Below are 17631 nucleotides of genomic sequence, written 5' to 3'. Positions count from 1 at the left end.
TAGCCTTTACTTTAACCCTGGCTGGTCAGTCTCGCTGTGTTCTTGGCTCACCTAACATCTGTGGTCACAAGAGTGCAAAACAGTGCAGTTCTGCCGGCTGCTTCTCCCTATTTTGTCTCTCCGTCAAGTCTTATGAACTTGTTGACTTTCTCCTAAATTTACTAACATTATCCATATTATTTTTACTAGCTAACCTTGCTGCTTTTACTCCTCTCCCTTTGATTAACATTGCCCACTGAGCAAAGCCCACCACTTGGTTTACCTCGTTCCAGAGTCTAGCCTCCAGAGATGTCTGCTGGCTTATGCAGAGGCCCCAAATAGGGCTCAGAGTGCAGTTCGGAGGTGGAGCCCTGGCCTGGAAACAGGAAGCCTGGTTCTGGCCTCTGCTCTACTACGGACTTGCTGCACAATCTTGGGCAAGCCCCTCCTCTCTGGGGCCCCAGAACTCTGTTGTACAATGGGGAGAACACAGTCAGTCAACTCTCAGCCCTTCCAGCTAGAGTATCCCAGGGTTTCCCGGTCTTCCTCTGTTATACAAGTGGCCATGCAGTATAGACTTCCTGGAAGGTAGCTCCAGTTTTGCAATCCCTGGCACCGTTGCCCACACACCATGAGCATACTGGTTCTTACTCTGTGGTCCCAACTACTGATTTCGCCAGTAGCTGAGGGGCCCTTGAGGGTGTCCCTGCCTGGTGTCTCCACAATCACAGTTACGTAGGACTTGTAGCCCTGGCAGCCCCGAGTGGGACTAGGATCCGAACGCCCAAATGCCTAGCCTTTTGAGCATGAGTCACCTCACCAGGGCATTTCTAAAACCCCAGTAGAAAGGCGTATCACACAGTAATCAGTGTTTGTTGAATGAATAAACAACTACACTTTCTCTACAAACACAAGAGTTCCATAGACTGAACAAAGCTCAGGACTGAAATAGAGAAACCAGTTCCTTCTGCAGAGCCAAAACCTCAAACTGAAGCTATGTAATGCCTGGAGTACACCAAATGATGGCGCTTTCTTGGAATTGTGTTATATTTAAAGCTCTGTGTGCCAGCTCTATTGTTGTGATACCCTTCCCTGGCCCTCAACCCAAATACTTAATAATCCTATCTATGTGACTGCAGTGGGTAAGTCAGAGATCTGGAGTTAAATCCCAGCCCTTCCACTTACAAGCTGAGTGGTTTAAACTTCAGTTTCCTCTTGTGTAAAATGGGGCAAATAGTAAATTCCTCATTAGGTTGTTGATTTAATAAGAAACCTACATCTCCAAAATTACTGAGAATAAGCATGTGTTAACTGTTAGCTAATTAACAAAGCAACTCTTGGATCTTTCTTCTCATTCAGTCTTCCTGTTTGGTGGGAATTATCATATCTATAGTCATTTACAGCTAAGGAAAATGAGACCCAAAAAACAGAGGTGAGACACCCATGATCCCACAACTGGTAAATGGCAGGGCAGCAGCTGAACCCAGGTCAGAAACACTTCCAAGCCTGGAAGATGGGGTCGTAAGCGCAGTAAGTTTAGACCTTCTAGTAGAGTCAAACAAACTTGGTCCTGGCCAGAACCCTCCTCCTGCAGCACTTGAGGGGAGGGGCAGTGCAGCTCTGGAGTTCCTGTGCATAGGAACACCACATACTGTACAGTATTTCCTGTTGAATGAAGCCAGCTTTGTAGACATTTTATCCATTTTAACTTGATGCCAACATTTGCATTTCAGAAGGTTTTTTTCAATTCTTCCTATGAGGACATAAGCACCTGGAAAAAAAAGTGGAGTCTAGACTAGGACAGGTGTGAAAACAGAAGGTATATAACGTGTTTCGCCTCTCCCAGGGATAGATCTTTTCTCATCTACTCTTTTACTGGAATGTGTTCAAGGCACTGTTGGGCCCAGAGATCTTAGTCTTTCCATCCCTCACTAGCCTCAGGGACTCTTGGGCGCTTTCCCCAATATGGTTGTTCCCCGGTGACTTAAAAGGCTCAGCTCAAATTGCAGTTATAATGTAATTCACTTTCCCAGTTTTAATCACTCAGAGCTTCTATTCAGCATGTGCTGGCTGTGTCCATTCAGTAATGGCTAGATTTTAGCCCATAGTCAAGGGAGCTTGAGGATTCTTTGGGCCAAGGTAGCCTCAATGCAGGTCAAGGTCTAATTTGTTAAGTTTTTGAAATTACTATAAATGACTCATGATCCCCTAGGACTCAAGAAACAACAGTCTAGGAACCCTATTTAAAAAGAAAGGAACATAAAATGTGATATATACATAAGTGGAATATTATTCAGCCTTAAAAAGGAAGGAAATTCTGACATATGCTAAAATGTAGATGAATCTTGAGGACATTATGCTAAGTGGAATGAGTCAGTCACAAAAGGAAAAATATTATATGATTCCACTCATATGAGGTACTTAGAAAGTCAAATTCATAGAGACAGAAAGTAGAATGGTGGTTGCCAGGGGCTGAGGGGAAGCGGGAGAGGGAGTAGAGTTATTATTTATTGGGCTTAGAGTTTCAGTTTTGCAAGATGAAAAAGAGTTCTGGAGATGGACAGTGGTGATGGCTGCACAAAAATCTGAATGTATTCAATACCACTGACTTGCACAGTTTAAAAACTGCCAATGTGGTACTTTTTATGTTATGTGTATTTTACCACAATTTTTAAAAATTGGAAAAAAAGAAAAAGAGAGGAAAAAGGAACAGCTTGAACACTAAGACTCTCAGCTATGGTATTAGCATTGTCTCATCAGAGCCAAAAACAGCTACATAATAAATGTTGTACATTTTTATGCCCAACCCCCAATTTTCCTTCTGCTGAATGAAGCATCTTGCTCTGCCACTGAAAACTAGCATTTTCTCCTAAACCACTAGCTCAGAAAAGTCAGTGACTTTCAGCAGTCAGTCCACTAGAGACCACTGCTAAGCAGAGGAGGCTAACAGCAGCACTGTGCAGTGAAGAGAGTGCATCCCTTACAACCAAATAGCTCCCCCAGGTGGCTTCAGCTTCTCCCCCAAAGAAAAACAGACCCCCTCCCGCAGAGGAGCAGATTTCTTTCCCAAATTAAATGTGTAACTTTTAACTGTTATTAGTATTGTCAACATGAAAAAAATATATATATCAGAAAAAAAAAAATTCCATTATAGATACTATCATCTTTAATTTCTTCCAAATGAAATTGAGACTTTTTCCTCTGACTTTCAAAATGAAGATACTTATTTCATGCAATAATCAATTCCCAAGATCAAAGGGAACCAGTTTTGCATCATTTTTTTCCCCAATAATTTGCCATCTGTTAGGATTTACAAGAGCACACTCACCCATATATCGCCCTAGGAAATCATTTTTAAAGATACATACTTTCACCACTTAAATTTGGCACTTTGGACCTAAAATTACTTTTCAGCCAGGATTTAAGAAAAACACTTATGAAACTGTTCTAGAATTTTTTTTAATAGGCTTAGAGAAAGATGTTTTCCAAATTATCGATTTTTTAAACTAATACACCTCTTCATCATTTTGTGATTCTGCTGGACAACTAGAGCGTTTTACATGGATCTCAATCTTTAGAAATTGTGGCTTAGAGTCCTAGACTCCTGGAGTGCACACCTTTGAGCTATTCTTGGTATTTCCTATGGTCTACCAGAAAGTGAATGCTCATATCCAGAAGGCAGCATAAGCTAAGTGAAACTTCAAAAATTTTTATTTTTGGTTGGAATTATATCAACTCAGTTTAGAAATGGTATCTCACACTGATTATTAAGGTCTTTAATTTTCAAAATGAAAACAAAATTTTATATAAGAAATCCAATTTATCAAATGAATTCTTTCAAAAGGGGTTTAGCAACAAGTGATAAATAGATTGAAACCCCTCATCTACACCCACAGAATTAAGAACTGATAGAAAGAAGAGGCAAAAATATTATGTATGGTTTTAGAGACAAAGAACAGAATGAGCAAACATTTCATCCAAGATTTCTGGATGATTTCTATGACGATTCTGCTGGGTACCAGCTGCCTTTGAACACAGATCTGCCTGATGGAGTCATAGGCACACTCCTTGAAAACCACAGAACACCCAAAATAACAAGGACCAAGACAGAGATACCTAGAAGAAAACAAGCCAGGGCCACTGACAGTATCGTGCATTTGAATGACTACATGGTCATATAAGAAACTGTCAATCCAACCAAAAAAACAATCTCCACAAAACGCTTTCTACATATTTACTTGTAAATCTAAAGGCAGAGAGACTAAGGGCCCTAGCAGCCAGGCATAAGCAATGAGACTTGGTATATGAATTAAAAAGTTTATTAGCCATAGGAAAAAAATGATTCCTTAAAATCAGTTTTCATTAAGTTCCCTGTAAAACAGTAAGCTTACAGAAAATTTCTTTCTCATGAACAGAAAATCACTATGCTTTTGGTCCAAGATATGTTGGGTTTTTTTCCTTTCTTCTTCACATGACAGACAGATGGATGTAGCCGAATCTATGAACGAGTGTACTTGCCCCAAATGTGCAACATAAATACAGAAGCGATGAACAGAAGACTCATAACCAATACTGGAACAGGGCCACTGGAAATAAGAAAAGGCAGGCTTAGTTTCAGTAATAATACATTATTATATTTGTAATATTAAAGACTGCCTAGGGGAAAAGGGAGGGGAAAGCACCTAAGAGCCATAGAAGAATATTATTTACATCATTTAAAAATATTCCAAAAATTATTACTGTGGATAGTTTGAGGTTGTGGTGACAGCATTGCGGTTATTTAGAAAGGAGGAATCCTTATCTTTTAATGAAACATACTAAAATATATACAAAAAAAGGATCTAATGTCTTAGAGACACTAGTCTCTTTAATTTCGTGCATTTGATATTCTCCATAATAAAAAGTAATTTTAAAAATTCCCCAAACTCTTTAAGTACAAATGATCCAATTACCAAACTATTATTTCAAATTAATATTTAAAGATAACCTTCATCGTCTAACTACAATAAACTAGGCATAACAAAGATGAATATCACATTATAAGTTATGAAGCATTTTCAAATATATGATCCCATATGATTAACAAACTGAAGACACAGGCGAAACAAATATTAATCTTATGAAATAAGAACACAGAGCCTAAGAACACAGAGCCAGAATGGAAAGGAGGGATCTGAACTCAGGTTTTCTGCTTCCACACATAGTGCTCATTTTACTGCTTTAAGGTTCCCATATTTACGGGAGCAAACATTCTAGGCAACATTAATTAAGTTTGATTTATATTTAGTTTACTGTAGAAAGGAAGTAGATTTTACTCATCAGCCCTTCCCTACATCAAATGCTTTCCAGGTTGAGAATTAGTACACGGGTTTCTTAAAGGTAGAACTCCTTGATTTTACACAACCTGTCAATGCTGATGGTCAGTCAAAGGCCTCGTCTTTTTGACTCTTCTTGCCAACAACAGTTTTGAAGAATTCAAGATGTCCCTTCACCTCCCAGATACACCTGGGGGTGGACACAGGAAAAGAGCCCAGGAGTCTTTATAATTAGGGCAGTAGAGTAACCCAGCGGAGCAGCAGGTAGCAAGAGTCCACTAGTGGACGACAATCAGTGCACGGAGATCCAAGTCCTTGCTGCACTAGTGTGTTCTTCCAAATGTGTACAATTATGGGAGTAAACACACTTAAAAGTACCTAGGAAGAGATCGTCATCACGATGCACTGGATCACACTGCCTTACTTTACAGCGCCGTTAGGTAACATCAGCCATAAAGCTGAGAGTGCCGTGCTTAGAGTCCAAGCGCTGGAGTCTGGAAACCAACTCTGTCCCTCACAAGCTGTGACTGTGGCCCTGTGACTCACCTGCTCCAAACATCATTTTCCTCATCTGTAAAGTGGGGATAATCACAGCACCTCTCTCATAGGGTTGCTGAGGTAGTAAATATATTAACACACACACGGTGCAGGCTTCTAGTAAGCTCTCAGGAAATGCTACTATTATCAACCTGAAAAAGAATTCTAACTCCCAGGAAGAGCCAACAGCAAGCTCCAAGATGGTACCTGACTGCTCCAAGATGTGGATTTGAGGATACAATTTCCCAACTGTGTCCTTTCACCATAAACCTCTCTCTCTGGTATGATGAGACTGTGGTTTATGACACTGCAAAGGAATAGCTTCTGTCGATTCCTAGGACTCACAACAGCAGCAAGCAAGCCTGGCTGCACAACAGCCCAAAGCGAACAAGCCAGATTCACCCACAAGAGGACAGTTGTTTCACCACCTCGATAAGGGTTTAAAATGTTGTCCCCTGGATACCCTGAAGAGCAAGGGGCTTCAAAATTTGTCTCTGAAATACTCAGAAGAATTACCTCTAACAAGGACCAAAACGCTGCCAACTCACACATCCCCAACCCCAAGAATTACTTCCTGAAATACATTCTCACCTTGTAAGTCTTCGTCATAACAGGGAAATAAACACGTAAATAAATAAATAAAACAAAACCTCAAGAATTCTAGGGACGTCTTTCTAAATTAAATTTGTGATCTAAGTCAAGCTAGTGGTCAAAAGTTAATTAAACTAATCCAAATAAATCTGATCTTGTCTCTGTTACCAAACAGGCAGAATGGAAAGAGCATGGAATCTAACAGTCCCAGAATATCTGGTTCCAGCTCTTGCTGGCTGTTTGTCTTTGACAAGTAGCTTTGCCTCTCTGAACCTGAACTTCTGAACCTGAGGTGCTATACGAATGAGAGCTGCTGTCATTTTTCCAATTCCTCATCCACTGGATTCAGTCAAGAAACAGCTGTAAGCAGTGGTGTCCTGGAGCCTACCTGGTCAGAAACCTGTGGGATTAGGTTTCACAGTACCAGAAAGCGAGGTGAGGCATGGGGACAGGGGTTCCCCCAGATGCCCATATCCCATCACCTAATGAGCATTCCCAGGCCTAGAACTTGGGAAGTGATAGGGGTCCAGTCACCACCCACCAACGGCAAGGAGGCCAAAGAACTTTTGGTAACACAGCCTAATGCAGAAACTCCCATTAGACTGCAATAATATCAGCTTATGCCTCCAGGAGAGCTTTGAAAAATCACCTAGCTCCTATTCAAATGGTTACTCCTGTTTCTCAGTGTCGGACAAGAACACCAAATGAAGAGCAATTTCACCTAATTAAACCATTTTCCCTCCAGTTCTCTCTATTCCCATCATTTATTCTGACAGAGCTACATGAAGATGTTCCCTTGCTTTCACTCAAACCATGAACAGATGTCACTCCAGGCCCTAAACTAATTGGCTGCTATATGGACAAACCAAACCCCGCCCACCTGGCACAAAGGAAGCTGCTGTGTATTACAAATCTCATCAAAGCAAACACCACTGGTGGCAAAGAGAGAGTGCTGCCAAAGGGCTCTGTGATTCTGGACAGAAGCACAAGGTCTGCTCCCAGGACTTACACTTTGAGCCCCGGTGAATCTTCTGTGTAGAATCGCCACATCCCCCCAGTGCCTGCTGAGGTCGTGCGGCCTGCGCTCCTCGTTCCGCAGCTGGCATTTTTCCTGTTGAGAGAAAAAATGTTACAAATGGCCTTTTCTTGGAAACCCTTATCAGAGCATTATAACATATGCTACCATTACACTGGTAAAGAACCAAAAAATTAACTTTTTCTTTGCTAATACCTCCTTGTTTGCTTGCTTTTACTCCACTGATCATAAGCACTAAGAACTGAGTACCCGCCACACACTGACGCACACAGTAACCCAGAGAAGTAGTTACCATCTCCATTTTATAAATGAGGAAAATGAGGCTCATAAAAGGTTAGGCAAAGTGCCGAAGACCACACAGCCAGCAGGCAGCCACGCGCGGCTGTGGACCCAGTTCTGACTTGAGCCCATCCACTTGCTCACACATATGGGCACCGCATTTGGACAATGCACTTCAGTTTCACTTCACATGTATTTTTGTGAAGTCAAGTAAAAAACTCCTGCTTAAAAATACCCTGAATCCATATTATCTGATTTTTAAATGACTACTTTAAAATGTTTTAAAATTACTGTATTTTCTACAAAAAAAGACAAAAAACATAAGTTGTAATTGTAATCCAAGTGTCAAAACAGAGTATATATTTTATGAAAAATTATTTTACACTCTGTTTTCACTATTTTGATATACTGACTATAGATCTTGGACAGAGGTAGGACGTGAAAAAATGCAGGAAACACCCAACCAGAACTTGTCCCTCACAAGGGGATCAAGGCTTGTGAAGTGAGCTGTGTGGTGCAGGCAGCCCTGGCACACAGAAGCAGCGAACAGCACTAATGCCGCTGACCAGGAAGGAAGCAGGGAATCCTTTCCCTCCTCTCCTCAGTCACTGGGAATCCCTCCCCAACAGCTATTCTCCCACACAGCACTCCTCCAATCCCACTTCTCATCGCCCCTCAGTGCGAAACTGGTACCACGTAAAAATAAGTAGTAAGTTTGAGACAGGTCAGAAGAAACCTTCTTCAGCCCATTTATCACCAACTGAGAAATTCTAGGGAAGGGGAAAGGAAGAGAGAGAGAAAGCCCTGTCCCATCACCACCCCTCGCCATTAACCAAATCCCAACACACCCTCCCCCTCAAAATCCCATTCCAGTTATCCGTGGACTGCTGGTTCTGGATTTTTGAAAAAAGACGGGCATACAGGGAGAAACCAAAAGTGAATACCCTATCCCCACCATCTCTTCTTGCCGCCCAACTCTGGTTCCTAATCCCCACCTCACCCTACCAGACTTTATTCCACACTCTGAATGCAAGAAGCACTGGTCTAGAGCTCAGGGAGCTTGCCCTGCTGCATGGAGTGGGAGAGTGGAGTCCTGGTTCCAGTGTGGGCCCCAGCAAAAAGAGCTGTGTTCATGCTAGCAATCTAAAAACAATTAGTGTCAAACGATGATTTCGATGTACTGTACTAAAAAGATTACATTTCAGACACATTAATTATGGGCTACATGGTCACCTGGGAACTTCTAACTCCATCTGTATGTTTCTATAGGAAAACTGATTGTAAACTGTACAGGGATTTACAGAGTAATTCATACACTTACAAGAGCTTTCACACACAGATACACATCATCTAATTGGTGGAGTAGGTACGTGAAATTTTCCTCGTTCATAAAAAGGAACTTGAGCTAGATGATAAACCCAGTGTGGACATAATAAGTCATCGGCTGAACCAAGACTAGGACCCAGGTACTTTCTACTATTCCCACACCCACCCAACTCCAGTTCCTGTCTTCAAAGTCTTCAGGAGCCCCCAAGGAATCAGTCTGTGCTCTTTGAAGATTTCTTACATCTGCTGGCAAACGGGACATAGCAGAGGATTCAGGGCACCTAGAAATACCAAAAATGTACTCAAAATACCTCCCATCCCCCCCTACTGGGAAGCTAGGTAGAAGTTAACAGAGCCCATTTTAATCTCCTAAATTTCTTTTTGGGGTCTATTTTACCCTTTCTTTCTGGCCACTGTGTAACTGCCTCCCTCTTCCTATACCCTAACGCAATGGTTTTCATAACCAACCTTTAACACACTTTGTTCTAACATGGTGGTCTTCTGGCTGTTCCTCAAAGAAGCCAAGCTCATTCCCATCTCAGAGTCTTTACACTTAACTATTCCTCTTGTCTAGGAAGCCTATTCCTCCCCAGACCATTGCATAATTTGCTCCCTTGTCTCCTTTAGGTCTCTACTCACCTGTCACCTACTCTGAACACCCTATCCTCACCCACCCTCTAGTCTCCATACAACTTTATTTTTCTTCTTGGCCTTACTGCCTGAAATTATCTATTTATTTGCCTTGTTTATGGTCTCTTACATTGGAATATAAGGTTCATGAGGTCAAACCCTGACTAGCTTGTCCACAGATACAGCCTCATGACTGGAACAGTGCCTGGCATGTACCCTCAATAACTATTTGATGACTTCCTTAAAACCCCAGCTAGTCCATCACCTTACTATGCCTGATTCCCATTAATCCCGAACGCTAGAGACTGTCATACAGAGTGAAGTCAGAAAGAGAAAAACAAATATCGTATATTAATGCACATATGTGGAATCTAGAAAAATGGTGCAGATGAGCCGGTCTGCAAGGCAGAAATAGAGACACAGAAGTAGAAAACAAACGTACGGACACCAAAGGGGGAAAGCATGGGGGGTGGGGGGGATGAACTGGGACACTGGGATTGACCTATATACACTGATATGTATAAAACAGATAACTAATAAGAACCCGCTGTATTAAAAAAAAATTCAAAAAAAAAATCCTGAACACTGCAGCATTTTAAGGCTTTACAGTTTACAATGTGTTATTGCTCCTTTTCATCCTAGCAACTTCCTTTTATACTGTAGTAACAGAGCAAGGACGCCAACCCTGGCCTGACCTTAAATCCCATAGTTACTTCTCAAGGTTCTACTTCTATTACCTCATTGAACATGGAGACAGAATGCAAATCTGTGGACTACATAATCCACAGCACTATTATTAACTGTTAGCTTCAACTTTTTCTTACAGACTCACAAAGAGGGAATATATTGTTGAACAGTCAATACCTATTACATTACACTCATGAAGTAACACTTAGAAGAGTACCAAGATTCTAGAAGGGAACTCTGTAGGGTCTCTCAGTACATACAACCATGGTCTGTTGAGTTACACTGGCCCCAGCAGTAGTGAATTCTAAAAGATGACATCAACACCCCCAACTTGATAAGCTGCATCTGTCCTCAAATGTTTGTGTCTCCATTTCACTTGTGCAGCAGTTATTTCAACTTTATTTATTAAGTAAATAGTTATTTCATTTATTTGATAAACACATGATCTCTCTTTCTTTTAAGAGTTTTCAGATGGCTAAACTTCTCTGCCACAGTGTTACCAATTCTCCTTAACTAGACCCACTCCCCAAGGAACTGTACCTACAGGACAGGTTTTCCATTCCAGCACAAAGAATCTTTGAAATCCAGGGTGGGAACAAGACAGCACCCCAAGCCCAAATAACCTACACCACAGCCTGACACACTTTCCAGCTGGTCCATCCCAGCCTTACCTTGAACATCTTGATGACAGGGAACTCAGAATCATTCAGGGTCATCTTAGCATTTCTCATAGTTCTACTGGAATTTTTTTTGCTCTAAGATGAAATCTGTCTCATCTAAGTTCAAATCATCAGTTTTAGATTTACCTACTGTAGCCAACAAGAGAAGTCTCATCCCTCTTCACATCCCTGAGAATAGTTTTCGTGTATCTCTTCAAGGTCTTTTCCTCTCTAGATAAAACCCCCACTGGTTCCTTCAAAAAAATCCCAAGATTACAGGGTAGCTTGATTCCTTCCCTCACTCATCATTTATTGTGTCAGCCTTATGGTAGGATAGAGCTGATGGGCAGTTTTTGTCAAAGTCTAATGAAGGAGATAAACATGGAAACAGAAATGCTATTAGAAGGGTATGAACAAAATGCTTGGGAGTAAAAGAGAAGACTAGTAGCTACTGCTACCTTTGGAGTCAGGGAAGGCCTCAAGAGGAAATAACCCCTGAGCCTAGTCTTGGAGAATATACACAAATGGCCAGAGGGGTGGGGGTGGGGTGTCTAGTGAGTTCAGAAAACAGTAATAAGCTCACTGTTGCTGGATCACAGGAGAGAGAAGAGAAGCGATTAGGCGGGGGCGGGGGGGGGGGGGAACCCACCACCAAGAGCCTTGGTAACCCTCTCCCCCTCCCCACCATGTTTAAGTTCAGCAACAAGAAACTAACCAGCAGTGTGCCAGAATCAGAGCAGAAGATGCATTAGAGTGGAAATGATCTGGAGAGGAGGCGAGTTACGTAGAAAATTCTCTAGATGTGAGAAACTGAGGGCTAAACTGAGGCAGTAGAAATGGAGAAGGAAAGAACGGATGAGAAGTTCTTCATGTACAATATAAACGTACTGGATAAAGACAGCATTAAAAAAAATCCAAGATGACGCTGAAGTTCTGGCTTTGGGTGAACGAGTTTACAGCAGTGCTTTATGGACATAGGGAGATATAATTGGGGGCGGGAGCTGAGGTGAAAGGAAAGACTGAGCTGCGCATTAGACGAGTCATGTTAGACCGAGTGTGTATGGGACTTCCAGATAGAAATGTGAGTGGAGAGCTCAGGTCTAAAGACACCAGTTTAATGACATCGGTTTTCTTAATGCTGTCTATGACCTTACTCCACTTTAACTTTCCTTTTTCAAGAGTGGTACTCAAAGCTGAGCAATGCGAAGAAAATATTGCCTCCCTCTCGAGACCCAGAAGACCAAGAAGTCTTTAATTACCCCTACGGCCACATCACAGGCAGCTCGTTTTGCCCTTATAAATCTTAACATCCCAGGATCTCCTTCTCAGGACCAACGAATTCTTGGGCCCTATCCCTCGGAGCCCACAGCCGAGAGGGTCGTAGGATCCTTACCTCTGCCGGACTGTGGATCCCGCCGCCCGGGCGGCCACTGCTTTGCTGGGAGAGCGCCCTGCGGAGCCCACGTTAGTGCCACTGGGGGTCGGACCAGGCTGTAGAGGGAGACAAGGACAGAGACTGGTGAGCGCCGCCGGCCGGCCCCCAGACCCCAGGCTCTGACGGCCGAGACCGGGACATGCACGGGGGGCTGGGGAAAACAAGGGAGCCGCGGAAGCAGGACAAAGCGTAAGGCAGGAATCTCGGTGCCTGGGAGAAGTCGGGACAAGGAGGGACGGCTGGGGCCACAAACCATGCTGAAGACAGGAAGGTGGCAGGAAGCTGAAGTGGACGGCGGGGAAGCGGTGGAGCCCGGCGGCCGGAGGGAGTGACTCAGGTCCCGCCCCCAGACCTGCTGGCAGGGTCCTCGCTGACTCCAGGGACGCCTGGGCTGTCCTATGATATGCCTGTAGGAATTTTGCAAGAGGAGACCTGGTGAGCTGCTCTATGGGAATTACAGACCTCATGTATTTTTTCCTTTGGATCACAGCGTCCTTCCTAGAGTCCAGTCTCAACCAATGGGAGGATCTAGCCATGGTGAGACGAGAAATTTCCTCCGGCAGTTACTAGGCACCCACAGATTCGCGCTGACGTGACCTAACCGACGCACGCGCCGCGGGGCGTGGTCGGTCCCCGTCTAGGGCCAGCTGGGAAGCTGGAGGAAGGAGCATGCGCGGAAGCGCTTAAGCGTGCGAGGTGAAGGTACGGCTCCCGGGCTATGGCGGAGGAGCAGGGCCAAGATGAGGACCTGGGTCCTAAACCGTCCGTGCTGTTTCTGCACCCGGACCTGGGTGTGGGCGGCGCCGAGCGGCTGGTTGTGGACGCAGCGCTGGCGCTGCGGGCGCGCAGATGTAGCGTGAAGATCTGGACGGCGCACTACGACCCCGGCCACTGTTTCGCGGAGAGCCGCGAGCTGCCAGTGCGCTGCGCCGGGGACTGGCTGCCTCGCAGCCTGGGCTGGGGCGGCCGCGGCGCCGCGATCTGCGCCTACGTGCGCATGATCTTCCTGGCTCTGTACGTGCTGTTCCTTGGCGACGAGGAGTTCGACGTGGTAGTGTGCGACCAGGTGAGGTGGCCACGACCGGCCCTCGCCGCTCCTCTTTTTCTCACTACGGAGGGCGCGCCGCATGACCTCTGCTGATCTCTCCCTGTCTGTGGTTCGGAAAGATCGGAACTTATCTGGAGAGATCAAAGTGGGAGTGAGACTGTGGTTCTCAAACTTTAGTGTGGACCCGTTAAAGTGGCAGATTGCTTGACCCCACCCTCAGGTGTTTTCATCCTGGGCCCCTGAGGTGGGGCCCCGAAATCTGCATTTTCACTGGATCATCGGGAGATTCTGAAGCATATGGGCCTTGGTGCTCGCTCTAAGAAACGCAAGCATTAGAAGTCAGCCTTCAGTCATGTTTTGTATGTCTTCCCTGTTTTGCACTATTCTTCTTGACACTAGTTCCAAGCCACATGCATCCCACTGTAGCATTTGCTGTCAGGCCACTCCGTTCCTCAGCAGTGTCATGTGTTTAATAAAGCCCTAAGCTAAACATGTCATGTCCCTATTAAAACTTTAACATGGCTCCCCATTAGTCTCTGGAGAAAAATCCAGGCTCTTTACCTTGGTAGGTAATGTCCACCTGGATCTGGGCTCTAGCTATTCTAGACTCTCTGTGGTTTTTTTTTTTCCCCAAAAAATATTTATTTTAAAAAGTAACACCTACTCAGGACTAAAAATTCAAATAATAAGAAAGGCTAGAATGTAAAAGCCCCATTCTAATTCCACTCCGTAAAGACAGCCACTTGTTAACAGTTTCTTCTGTATGCTTTCAGAAATTGTGGCTATACCAGCATATGATGTCTGTTCATAGACACATCTTATTTGTAATAATTAGGATTATGACACACCTACTATTGGACAGCTTGCTCTTTTTCACCAAAAATTTTTACTTGGGACATTCTTACATATCAATATTAGAGATTCACTTCATTCTTCATAGTGGCTGGAAAATTTGCTTTTGTTTGACTGTACCGTAATTTATACATTCTCTGCTAAAGGACAGTATCAGTGTGACCAGTTTTTTGTGAATAGATCAGTGTTGTAATGAACATCTTTATGCTTTTTTTTTTTTTGTACTTCTGCAAGCATGGCCTTTGAAATTCATAGAAATAAAATTGGTAGGTCAAAATTGGTAGGTCAAAGAGTTGTACATCTTAAATGTCAATAGCTTTTGCCAAATTTGCCTTCCAAAGAGGTTCTGTCATTCTACTCTCCCACAGTGATAGAGCCTGTTACTCCATGCTTTTGTGCACATTGGATGATATCAGCATTTTAATCTTTGCTAAACTAATAGGTGGAAATGGCATCATGTTTGTATTTGTATTCTTTAATTATTACTTCTGAGTTACTTTTGATCATCCTTGCTTGTGTACAAGCTATTTCTTTTTGAGAAACGTGGGCATTTACCAAATATCCTGCATGTGTAAAGCTAGTCAGTAAGTATGAGGCAACTGAGACTGCAGTGGCTAGAGAAAAAACCGAGCTTGGAAGTGGGAGACCTGGATTCAAGTTCCATATCAGCTACTTTCTAAGTAGCTTTGGATAAATCACTCAATATCCCTAAAGCTCACCTTTTTCAGGTATTAAGTGAGCCAGAGATTGACTTGTAAAGATTACCCAACAGGAAAGTCTCTAGTAATGATTATGGTTAACATTTCAATAAATACTGAACACATAGTGTGTGCTAAATTCTTACACGTTTTACATGCACCAGTGCATTTAATAATGACAAAAACTATATGGGTTTTTTTTTAAACTGGAATTGTCACCAATTTACAAAAGAAACTGAGGCCCAGAGAGAGAGGTATATAACTTGGTCATGGTCACACAGCTAGCTAGCAGAGCTGAAATTCAAACCCTGCCAATCTTGATTCCAGAGCCTACACTCTAAACTACTGTAGTTCATTCATTCACTTCCTTAGGATGAGGAAGGTCCTGGAGTGGCTCTGTCCAGTGTGGTAGCCACTAGCCATAGGTGGCTATTGAGCACTTGAAATGTGGCTAGTCTGAACTGAGATGTGCTGTAAGTGTAAAATACACATCTGATTTTAAAGATTTAATGTGAAAAAGAAAAAAAGAATAGAAGATCTCATTAACTTTTTAAGTATTAATTACATTTTGAAGTGATAGTATTTTAGATAAAATACATTAAAATTAATTTAACCTTTAAAAAGTTGTTAGTGTAGTTAGTAGATTTTTATTTCCATTGGACAGTGCTGTTCTAGAGGAAACCACTGGACTTGCAGCTTTAAATATTTAGCACATATCCAGAAACTGTCTACCAGCCTTCTGTACACCGGGCATTGTACCAGGTGAGAGTCTGGGGGCACACAAAGAAGAACCAGACATTGCCCATGAAGGGCCCACAGACTAGCAGGCAGGGTAGGTATCTGTTTCTTTGATTTGGTTGAAGTTTAGTCGACCAGTCACTTCATCTGCTGTTGATTTTTGCTTTGGCTAGGTGTCTGCCTGTATCCCAGTGTTCAAGCTGGCCAGACGGCGTAAGAAAATCCTGTTTTACTGTCACTTCCCAGATCTGCTTCTCACCAGGAGAGATTCTTTTATTAAACGCCTATACAGGGCCCCAATTGACTGGGTAGAGGAGTACACCACAGGCATGGCAGACTGCATCTTGGTCAACAGCCGGTTCACAGCTGCCATTTTTAAGGAAACGTTCAAGTCCCTGTCTCACATAGACCCCGATGTCCTCTACCCATCTCTGAATATCACCAGCTTTGATTCAGCTGTTCTTGAAAAGCTTGATGACATAGTCCCCAAGGAGAAAAAATTCATACTCCTCTCCATCAACAGATATGAAAGGAAGAAAAATCTGACTTTGGCACTAGAAGCCCTAGTAAAGCTGCGTGGAAGATTGTCATCCCAAGATTGGGACAAAGTTCATCTGATCATTGCAGGTGGTTATGATGAGAGAGTCCTGGAGAATGTACAACACTACCAGGAATTGAAGAAAATGGTCCAGCAGTCTGACCTAGGCCAGTATGTGACTTTCCTTCGGTCTTGCTCGGACAAACAGAAAATCTCACTCCTCCACGGCTGCACATGTGTGCTTTACACACCAAGCAATGAGCACTTTGGCATCGTTCCCTTGGAGGCCATGTACATGCAGTGCCCAGTCATTGCTGTTAATTCAGGCGGGCCCTTGGAGTCCATTGTCCACAGCGTCACAGGGTTTCTGTGTGAGCCTGACCCAGTTGACTTCTCAGAAGCAATAGAAAGGTTCATCCATGACCCTTCCTTAAAGGCCACAATGGGACTGGCCGGAAGAGCCAGGGTGAAAGAGAAGTTTTCCCCTGAAGCATTTACAGAACAGCTTTACCAATATGTCACCAAACTGCTGGTATAATCAGATTTTTTTCAGGTCTTTATGCTGTATTCATTAACACCACATTTGTAGATTGTTGACCCAGTTTTGAAACCAAAGAAAAAAAGCCTAGTATCTAGGGCAGAAGAGATTTTTTTTTTTAACATACTTGAACCTTGAATCTGAATCACCTTCCTGTACCCCATATCTCCCAGTCTGCTTTTTTAGAAAAAAATAGTATCTTTTAGACTGTAATAATTCTGAGTCTTACCAGTGTTGATTAAGATGTAAATATGGTACAATTTCACATTCAGCAGAATGTTTTAATTATATGTTCTCTAGATTGTTGCTCTACTTATAAATTTTGAGTTATATTGTGCCTTGTTTGGTTTTAACACTTTAAGTGTGTCATCATCAAAGTTGATTAATTTGGCTTCATAGTGTAATGAGAAGACACTTACTGTAGTTTCCAGAATCAGTCCACCTCAGTGTTCATTGAACTCTGTTAGGAAATTTTTGTTAGTCATACCTTTGCCTGAATCCATAGCAATAATGCTTTGTTTTTTTTTTTTTTTAACAAAGATGATTTGTTGTGTTTTTGCACACAGACATGACAATAAATGATGTTTATCATAGGAAAAGACAAAATACTAGATTTTGGCCTCTGTGATCTATTGTGGTGGTGTTAGGACTATAGACAGCCAAGCCTGAATCAGAAACTAGAGTTAACTGGATATTGGAATGAATGGCTATTGTCACGTGTGCAGTGTGCATCTTGGTTAGGGTT

The 17631-nt window shown here is 42.9% G+C and overlaps 3 protein-coding genes across 3 annotated transcripts in view; 2 read left to right on the top strand and 1 right to left on the bottom strand.

Annotated features, from left to right (window-relative positions):
- LOC118896396 overlaps positions 1-17631 on the top strand; it is a 33181-nt gene that overhangs the window by 5339 nt on the left and 10211 nt on the right. The window lies entirely within an intron of this gene.
- On the bottom strand, positions 4283-13037 carry SEC61B (SEC61 translocon subunit beta). Its single transcript, XM_036855561.1, has 4 exons — positions 12728-13037; positions 12433-12530; positions 7432-7533; positions 4283-4565 (listed from the first exon to the last, which is right to left on the bottom strand). The coding sequence occupies exons 1-4, from the start codon at positions 12728-12730 to the stop codon at positions 4478-4480; spliced, it is 291 nt and encodes a 96-aa protein (XP_036711456.1). The 5' UTR covers positions 12731-13037; the 3' UTR covers positions 4283-4477.
- On the top strand, positions 13044-17497 carry ALG2 (ALG2 alpha-1,3/1,6-mannosyltransferase). The gene is made up of 2 exons (XM_036855560.1): positions 13044-13540; positions 15984-17497. Exons 1-2 carry the CDS (start codon positions 13193-13195, stop codon positions 16884-16886), a joined length of 1251 nt encoding a protein of 416 aa, XP_036711455.1. The 5' UTR covers positions 13044-13192; the 3' UTR covers positions 16887-17497.

This window comes from Balaenoptera musculus, chromosome 6, assembly GCF_009873245.2.
Source record: "Balaenoptera musculus isolate JJ_BM4_2016_0621 chromosome 6, mBalMus1.pri.v3, whole genome shotgun sequence".
Classification (NCBI taxonomy): domain Eukaryota; kingdom Metazoa; phylum Chordata; class Mammalia; order Artiodactyla; family Balaenopteridae; genus Balaenoptera; species Balaenoptera musculus.
This window is presented reverse-complemented; position numbering and strand designations above follow the sequence as displayed.

Coding starts and splice junctions, on each gene's coding strand:
- ALG2 (XM_036855560.1), top strand. CDS start 13,193: ATGGCGGAGGAGCAGGGCCAAGATGAGGACCTGGGTCCTAAACCGTCC. Junction 13,541..15,983: donor ACGTGGTAGTGTGCGACCAG/GTGAGGTGGCCA, acceptor TGCTTTGGCTAG/GTGTCTGCCTGTATCCCAGT.
- SEC61B (XM_036855561.1), bottom strand. Junction 7,534..12,432: donor GGATCCACAGTCCGGCAGAG/GTAAGGATCCTA, acceptor TTCTCTCAACAG/GAAAAATGCCAGCTGCGGAA. Junction 4,566..7,431: donor GATTCACCGGGGCTCAAAGT/GTAAGTCCTGGG, acceptor TCTTATTTCCAG/TGGCCCTGTTCCAGTATTGG.